At 38.4% G+C, this 8573-nt stretch overlaps 1 protein-coding gene across 1 annotated transcript in view; it reads left to right on the forward strand.

The window, feature by feature from the left end:
• The window catches only part of dock10 (dedicator of cytokinesis 10), a 107871-nt gene that overhangs the window by 80960 nt on the left and 18338 nt on the right, over positions 1 to 8573 (forward strand). The window contains exons 33-40 of the mRNA XM_037677796.1: positions 574 to 676; positions 759 to 880; positions 3034 to 3148; positions 3440 to 3506; positions 3872 to 3919; positions 7367 to 7477; positions 7804 to 7913; positions 7992 to 8107. Of these exons, the coding sequence (XP_037533724.1) occupies positions 574 to 676; positions 759 to 880; positions 3034 to 3148; positions 3440 to 3506; positions 3872 to 3919; positions 7367 to 7477; positions 7804 to 7913; positions 7992 to 8107 (792 nt within the window). The remainder of the gene's footprint in view (positions 1 to 573; positions 677 to 758; positions 881 to 3033; positions 3149 to 3439; positions 3507 to 3871; positions 3920 to 7366; positions 7478 to 7803; positions 7914 to 7991; positions 8108 to 8573) is intronic.

Consider the following 8573-nt stretch of genomic DNA (forward strand, 5'->3'; position numbering starts at 1 on the left):
ATTGATGCGACTGATGTGACTGATGTGACTGATGCGACTGATGTGACAGATGTGACTGATATGACTGATATGACTCATGTGACTGATGTGACTGATATGACTGACATGACTGATATGACTCATATGACTGATGCGACTGATATGACTGATGTGACTGATGCGACTGATGTGACAGATGTGACTGATATGACTGATATGACTCATGCGACTGATGTGACTGATATGACTGACATGACTGATATGACTCATATGACTGATGCGACTGATATGACTGATGTGACTGATATTACTTATGCGACTGATTTGACTGATGTGACTGATATGACTTGTGCGATTGATATGACTGATATGACATATGACTCACGTGACTGATGCCACTGATGTGACTGATGCGACTGATGTGACTGACATGACTGATACGACTTATACTCTGGTGCGACTTATAGGTCAGAGAATATGGTACTAGTAGCCTTTTGCAATAAACATTTGAAACTTTAGAAGGGATAAAATATCATATGCTGTAAATGATAAGTATTTCCTTTTTCTTTCTTTCCCTCCCTCCATGCCACACAGGGCTCTCGAGATGACGTCAGTGTTGGAGGGGCAGGGGCCGTTACTCGCCATGGAAACTCTATGGACGCCTCCTTTTCCAAAGAAGTGCTTAACTCTATCACAGGTAGCCCCATTTGATGGGCACATACTTAATCTGAGTGTCTACTGTAGAAATGTGCTGATAACACCTTCCCCATCTGCACCAGCCTTCTCCTCCTTGGCAGTTGCTACGGGTAACCAGGCTGATTCTCGAGGTTCTCTGATCAGTGTGGACTCCAACCCGAGCAACAGCGACAGGAACAGTGAGAAGATGGATGGGTGTGAGAAGGTGAGAAACACAGAGAGAAAAAAGGAAATTTGAAAAAATAAAAAGGTTTTTTTCAGACATGCTCCATGTGCTCTCTGGCAGAAAAGGAGCAAACAGGTGATTCTTATGAAGCTAAAAATCATTTGTATGCACCAGCCATGTACATTCATGTTTGCCTTTAAAAAGGAGAAAAGAATAACAAGCCAGTTTTAGATACTTATGTGTTCTTTAATATTTAAAAAATAGTATTAAAGACAAACAGATTTTGGTCTATGCTCTATGTCTACTGAAATATAATATTTAGGACACTAAATACTAGATACTTTGGCACTGTAAATGTACAACAAAACAAACACAAAGGACAGACTTGTATTGTCTTGACACAATACAGAAAATTAAAAATTAATAACACATTCAGATAAACTCTTTTGGCACTCTGTGAGAGAAGCCTGCCAGAACAACATAATTTGTTCCTTTTTTTAGCCGATTCTGTGAAAAGTAGCAAAGAATACACAGTTTGACACATAAGATAGTATTTTAGTTACACTAAGACAATTCCCAAAGAGCTATTAGCAGAAAACCTGACGCACAGTGGATGATTTATTTAGTTTTTTTACTTCAGACATGACTTTCAGACCGTCTTTAATGTTGTAGTGTGTTTCGATGCCTGCTATATTTTGTTATCTGATCACAAAATTAAAATGAAGTTTAGCTCCTTAAAAATAAAGTACAACTAGAGAAATTGAGTTTTCTGTGAAAATGCAGCGTAAATGCTTTTTGCAGAAGGACTTGCTGAAAAACAGCTGAACCCAGCCAAAAAAAATCTGAAATGTAGCTGAAATGGAAGAACAAGCCTAAAGTAGCAGAAGAAAGCTGAAAGAACACATATTTGCTGAATTAGGTTTAAATAAGCAGAAATGAACACATAAATGAGGAAATTAGCTTTAAAAAGCTGAAATTAGCAGCAACAACAAAAAACTGAAAAGGCTAAAATAAGTTTAAACTACCAGAAGGAAGTGGAAAGAACTGGAACGTACTAAACATGTGGAATTAGCTGAAAAAGTTAAAATTAGCTTCAGAAGAGTTAAATAGTAGCTGAAAGTGCAGAAAAATCTGAAAAGAGCATAATGAGCAGAAATTAATATAAAGAAGTTAATTAGTCTGAAAGTAGCAGAAATTTACGTAAAATATTTGAATTTATTTGAAAAAAGCTGAAATTAGCTTGAAAAAATGCTAAAAGGCTAGTTGAAAAGTTAGAACAAGTTTTAATTTGCAGAAGAAAGCAGAAAGAACACATTTGTCCAGTTAGACTGAAGTAAGCAGAAATGAGCACAAAAAAGTGGAAATTACCTGAAAAAAGCTGAAATTAGAGAGCGGAAAAAAAAAACAGCTTAAAAGTATTTAAAAAAAGGCAGACAGAAGCTGAAATTACAAAAAGTAAGTGGAGAGAACCCATTTTTTGCTGAACTAGGCTGAAAAATGTTTAAATGAGTGCAAAAAATGTGAAATTAGCTGAAAAGGCTAAAAATGGCATACAACAGCTAAATGTAGCTGAAATAGCAGAAAAAGCTGAAACTTGCATAAATAAGCTGAAAGGAGCATTACAAGCTAAAATTAACAGAAATAAATTAAAAGAAGAACAAAAATGTTGTAGTTAGCTTAAAGAATATAAAAGAAGCACAAAACAGCTGAAAAAACAGCTGAAAGTAGCAGAAAACATGTTTACATTTGCACAAGGAAGCTGAAAAAAGCTGAACCAGAACAAAATATGAAAGGAGCAGTAAAAGGTTGTAAACGGATCTAAAGATTTGAAGGATGTTAAATGAGCTCAACTCATTTTCTATGAGAAAAAAACTAAAAAGTGGCAGAAAAGGCTAAATATTTCAAAAAGCTAAAGTTGCACCAATACCAAAATAGCAAGATTTTCCTGAAAGAGCTGAACATTTTGATATTTGATTTGTTGAAATAGCACAAAAATTGTGGAACGAGAAAGATTTCAAAAATGTATGTGGAAGATAAAGTGGATCACAGTAGTGTGGACACTTCACAAACATTCACACAATAAACTGTCAATGGTATGAAACAGTTTAAAGGTACTGATGAAAACCAACTGTTAGCGTGAACCCTGACAACTTATTTTTTGACTGTATTTCTGTCTTCCTGTCGGACTTTAGTTTGCCCGCCCCCAGTCTCTGATCGGCTACGGTTCCCGTTGTGACAAGCTGGACCAGGCCGAGACCCGCAGTCTCCTCATGTGCTTTTTGCACATCATGAAAACCATTTCTGAAGGTAAGAAGCGGCTAACTGCTGAGATTTTTAAAAAGCAGCTCAGCCCTGAATCGTGCAGTTTCACATCAAAATGGAAACACAGACGAGTTAGACCTAACTTTGTTTTATTAAAAGGAATGAACTTTAGATGTATACGCACTGCTTACAGGCTACTCATCCCTATAAATACCCATCTCATTCAGCTCTGCACCACCTCAGCGTAAACACACTGATTCTTTGAAAAGCTTTTTTATTTTTTAGCACCTGGTTTGCTCAGTGTATGACATGACGGCGTCTGTTTATTGCTTCCAGATGTGCTGGTATCCTACTGGCACCGAGCCATTCACCAGGAGATCTCAGACTTCTTTAACATCCTGGAGTAAGAGCTCTTCTTTCTTTATGTTGAAGGAGTATCACCACTGGTCCCATTTGGATGATCAGAAGTAGCTCTCAGGCAGAAAGAGAGAGAAAAAAAAAACCATGAATAAGGCAAATGAGAAGAATAGAAAACATTGCCAGAAGGGAACAGATGAAAATAATGGCAGAGCAGAAGAAAAACAGACTGTAATTCTAGTCGGAGCTCCCAATCCACCGAGGAGTGCTTTAAATTAACTTTCTCCACTTCCTGTTTGTGGCTGCTCTTGTGCTACTCAGTTTAGTCCCATAAAATCCATTTATTCTGTTTTTTTCTTATAAAACACATTAAAAAAACAAGCTGGCTTCTATCATCTTTTTTTTCTTCAGGCTTTGTCTTCAGCACTTCAGGTTCCTTGGGAAACGCCACATAGCAAGGTGAGTATGAATGCCTATTTGTGTTTTTCCTAGACAACATGTGGACCAGAGGTTCACATGTGCTTATCCTAACGCTGCTGATGTGGTAGCAGCTTATTCATTCTGTATACATTCTGCAGCCCAGGAGTTGGAACACCCCCACACCCTGATCCATAATTCATAGAATCGTGATCACGCATGGCTGCACACGAGCATAAAGGCACAGACGCATAAAAACAAACGAATCGGACACAGTCATGCAGAAGTACTAAAACGTGTTGTGGATGCGTGCACATGCACAGGGATGAGCTTTGAGAGGTGAATAACGAGGGAGGAAAAGGGAGGGAGACTCCTAGATGCGCCTGTGAAGAAGGGATCACTTCTGGATGTAGTTGGCGAGGACCAGATGGGGGTTGTTATCTTGAGTCTGCTCTTACTGGAGCTGAGCCATTGGCGCTGCAAGACTCTTCCATCTTCTGGTTCTGCACAGCTAATTGAATTAGCTTTTTTTTTCTTTCTTTTTAGCGAATAGAATGTGAAATGTAAACCAACTAAAAGCTGAATGAACACTCTGATTTTCTGTACGTGGAAGAATTGGCTGAATACAACTATCTGGAAGCTTCTTGGTTGTAGCTGAGCCTGTCTGGGGCTGCCGGCTACTTAACATTCATCTGTAGCTACAAGTCAAGGAGGGATTCACCTTCTTACGCTTGTGTTTGTGTCTCAGTCAGTGTGGGTCAGGGGTGATGAAATACCGGTACATCAGTAGTGTTCAGCCAGACAGGAAGCTTAAAAGGACTTTAAGCTAATATGTGAATTGATGGGGCTTTAAAATCTGAGCAAAGTTGCTTACAAATATGCATCTTTTAGTGAGCATAAAACCTATAATTGAAGAAACAACTGTAAGGCCTTTCATTGATGGAATACTTATTATCCAGCACATTTAATGGCAGAGTTTCAAACTGATCATATTATCCTGAGAGCAAATGGAGTTATAGTTGTTTTGGTCAAACCTTGTAAATGATGGTATGTCATGCAACACTGTGAGAGCTGTTGGCACTTGGAGTATGTGTTGGTAATGACTCTCAGCTACTACCACACTAAAGTTTAGCTCATTATCTAAAAAAATGTGTCTGTTACAGCAATTTTGATGTTTATGTAATTGTGGCAGCCATCTTGAATTAAGTTGGCTTCAAAAGTTAATGAGTAGTAACTGTGCTTCCAGTGATTACTTTCAAGGTTCAAGGTTCTTTAGTGACATTCGCATCACATGTGGTACATGAAGTGGAACAACATTGTGTACTCAAGATCCCAGTTATATCCAAAAATAGCAAAAATATAAAGTATAAAAAAAGAACAAGGATCTAAGATATATGCTAAACAATACTAATGTATTTTAATTAATATTTTTAATATATAAATGTAATCTAATGTGATTTTCAGTGAGATTTATTAAAATCTGTACAGTGGTTCATGAGATTTTTGCTAATTCTACAAACAATCACACTTTAATCACTGGATCCAAAGTTTCTCTCATTGAAATATTCAAACTTTGCTAATAGGCCACTCAAAAAAGTGCACAGTGATATCATTACCTCTTTCAACAAGTTATCAAAGTTCATGCTCAATAATCCAGGTAAAAAAATCCAACAAAGTTCAGTCAGGTCCTCTGGACGTTTTCTTTTTTTGTTGAAACATTTCGTCCTTCATCCAAAGGACTTCATCAGTCTGAGGAGCCACAACAAACTCAGTCCCACAAGCAGCACACTCATATAATGGGCCAACAAGTTTGATGGTGATAAGATGGTTTCTGGAGTCCACTCTCTCCCCACCCTCTCTCTCTCAAAAAGCATTACACTATTAAAGTTTAATGCTGGGGCTCCGTACCCTGAAGACTCACGATAAGTGAAAAATTGCAAAGTAGGAATAGTAGTACAAGTAGTGAGTAGTAGTTTATATATATATATATATATATATACACATCAATATATATATATATATATATATATATAAGGTGTTTTAATCCCTTCACACACTCTCACAATATTCCAAACAATGTTTCAAAACTCTAAACACTCTAAAAGAGCACAGAATGTCATGATTTCAGCTCTCTGCTCTTTGCCACCTGCAAGCACACTTGGCCACGCCCACTTCTCCGCTCTGCATGGTGAACAGCTGATCAGCAGCAGCAGGAAGTTTATCCTGCAGTAAAGGTTGCACAAAGGTGCCGGCGGAAGTTTTTTCTGCAGCTCAGGGCTGCACAAATGTGCAGCAGGTGCTAAATAATTTAAAACAATTTATTTTAAATAAAAATTCCATGCAAATCGTGCATCTCATCCATCAATCAGCCAATTGTGTGTCATGTCCAATTTTATTTTGAAAAACTGCGATAGAGCGAGTCCGCAATAAACAAACCGCTAAGTAGCGAGTGACTACTGTATATTTAATTACTCTTTTTGTCTCTTGCAACAAGTGTAGTAAAAATAAAGTTATTAGCAGTCATTTTTAAACTTAATTAAATTTCTGTAAATCATGTCAAGACCACAAAGTTTGGACTTGATGACCCACAGTGAGGTCCTCACCCCAACTTGGGAACCACTTGTATAAAGACATGCACTGTGTCCTGGGACATTCCTGAGGAATGAGTGTTTTCCATGTGCAACATTGTCTTTGGGATGGAGTTTCCATGGCGATGCATCTCTCAACGCTCTTTGTGCATGCTGTTGCTGTTGATGGACTTTCTGTATGACTTCACAATTATCGACGTTCTGTCGCATCAAGTAACTTGTTCCGTGTTTACACAAAAATGTCATTGAAGATGTGTGTATGTTCTTTTTTTTTTATGGGGTCTGCACTTAACCCCCACTGCGTTGTTGGCTGGACTCCACTTGTCTTTTGTCCTGTTTGTAACACATTAGCATGACATGTTGAGCATCCTACTGTTGAAATTAATCTGCTTCATCACATCAGTATATTTAATTTCTGCATTGTTCACTGTTTTTCCATCATCGCTAACCCAAAGTCTCTGCCAAGAGCTACTTTCACATTTTCTACAAATTATACTAATATCAAACTTAAACTATTGACTCTGCCTTGCCTGCAGCGTTTCCATCTGGCTGACCTTCATCTCTGTCTGAGCTGACCTTTTTTTTTTTCCGACTGCAGCTGCTCTCATCGCACCAAGGTCACGTTTGAGATCTTGAATGCTTTCAGCATTTCATTTAGCCTTGATAGAAAACAGTGCGAGACAGCTGCCATAAATATTTAAACATTAAAAGTACCAAACAGTCGTGCCCTGCAAAGTGTTTACATGAAGTGTTTTTTTATTGATTGCAGGCATGCTCTGACATCTATTAGCATGCCGCTGATCGTTAGGATCACTGACGGATGATGATGGACGCTAAAATGATTGCTTGCCTTAACTAAACTCAACTAATGTTAGCTTTGATGTGGTTGGCTTGTGAACAGGAAGCTAGCGGCGGCAGTAAAGCTGGCCCAGTCAACCCAGGCTAATGGCACGCTGAAGGCCTCTAACAACCCCTCCCAGTTCTCGCAACCTTCGAGCATCTTCTCCCAATGGTAACCACCTTCCACCTCAGCCATGATGACAGAGTTAAACCAAGGAGGCTTCTATTCCTCCTGATGATTTTGGTTGGCTTTAATATCAAAAATCAATGTGAACTCTTAGATGAAATCAGATAAATCCATTTATATGTGTTTATTCATTGTGGGACCAGTGTGTTTCCATGCCACAGAATGCAACTGTGTACCCAGCATGCCTTCAGTGTTTGGTGACTGTCGTGTTAGTGGACTGTACCTCTAAATTTCAAAGTTTTTATGCAATAATCGCTGTAGTGGAGGCTTCTGTAAGTGCTACATTAGGCTTGCGCTGCTGCTGTCTCCAGGATGGCCTCCGGAGGTGAAGGCCACAGACACGCTCGCTCCCAAACCATGCCCATCATCCGCAGCAAGAACGCCCTCATGAACCCAAAGCTGCTGCAGATGATGGAAACAGGTAACACACTTAATATTACTGTCGTGCTACAAGTTTTTTGGGTTGATTTGAATGATTCATATCTAATTTTGTTTCCAGATGGGAGTATTCAGGATGGGGACATGCTGAGTCCCACAGATATCGAGGCCAACTTGTCCACAGAGGTGGCTCTCACTGTGCTGGATGTACTGGAATTCTTTGTTCACCATCATAAGGTCTGTTACTGTTTCAAACTATACCAGCAATACTGATGACACACAGTTAGATTATGTATATTTCCTACTATTTTGTTCAGTTAGAAGAAAACCTTTTTAATTTATCCAGTGAGCAATGACGAAACACCGTAACATGCTCCCTAATGAAATTCATGAAAATCTTCTTTTAAGGTTTTAGGGTTCTTTGATCTTTTTTCAAAAGCTTTTTTATGTATTTATTCATTAAACAGGCACATACATAGTCAAAAAATGCATGAGTGAGTAACAGAGTGGCTCTGTCATAAATAGCAAAACAACTTTTTCTAGCTGAAACCTTTTTGATGATAACTAGTGTTGTTTAGATCAGTGGTTCTCAAACTGGTGTCCCCGGGCCACCAGGGGTCTGAGAGCTGGTGCTTGGGGGGGCCACAAAAAATGTATATTTATATATATATATATATATATATATATATATATATATATATAT

The sequence above is a fragment of the Nematolebias whitei genome, chromosome 6, assembly GCF_014905685.2.
Source record: "Nematolebias whitei isolate Nwh7 chromosome 6, NemWhi1, whole genome shotgun sequence".
NCBI lineage: Eukaryota > Metazoa > Chordata > Actinopteri > Cyprinodontiformes > Rivulidae > Nematolebias > Nematolebias whitei.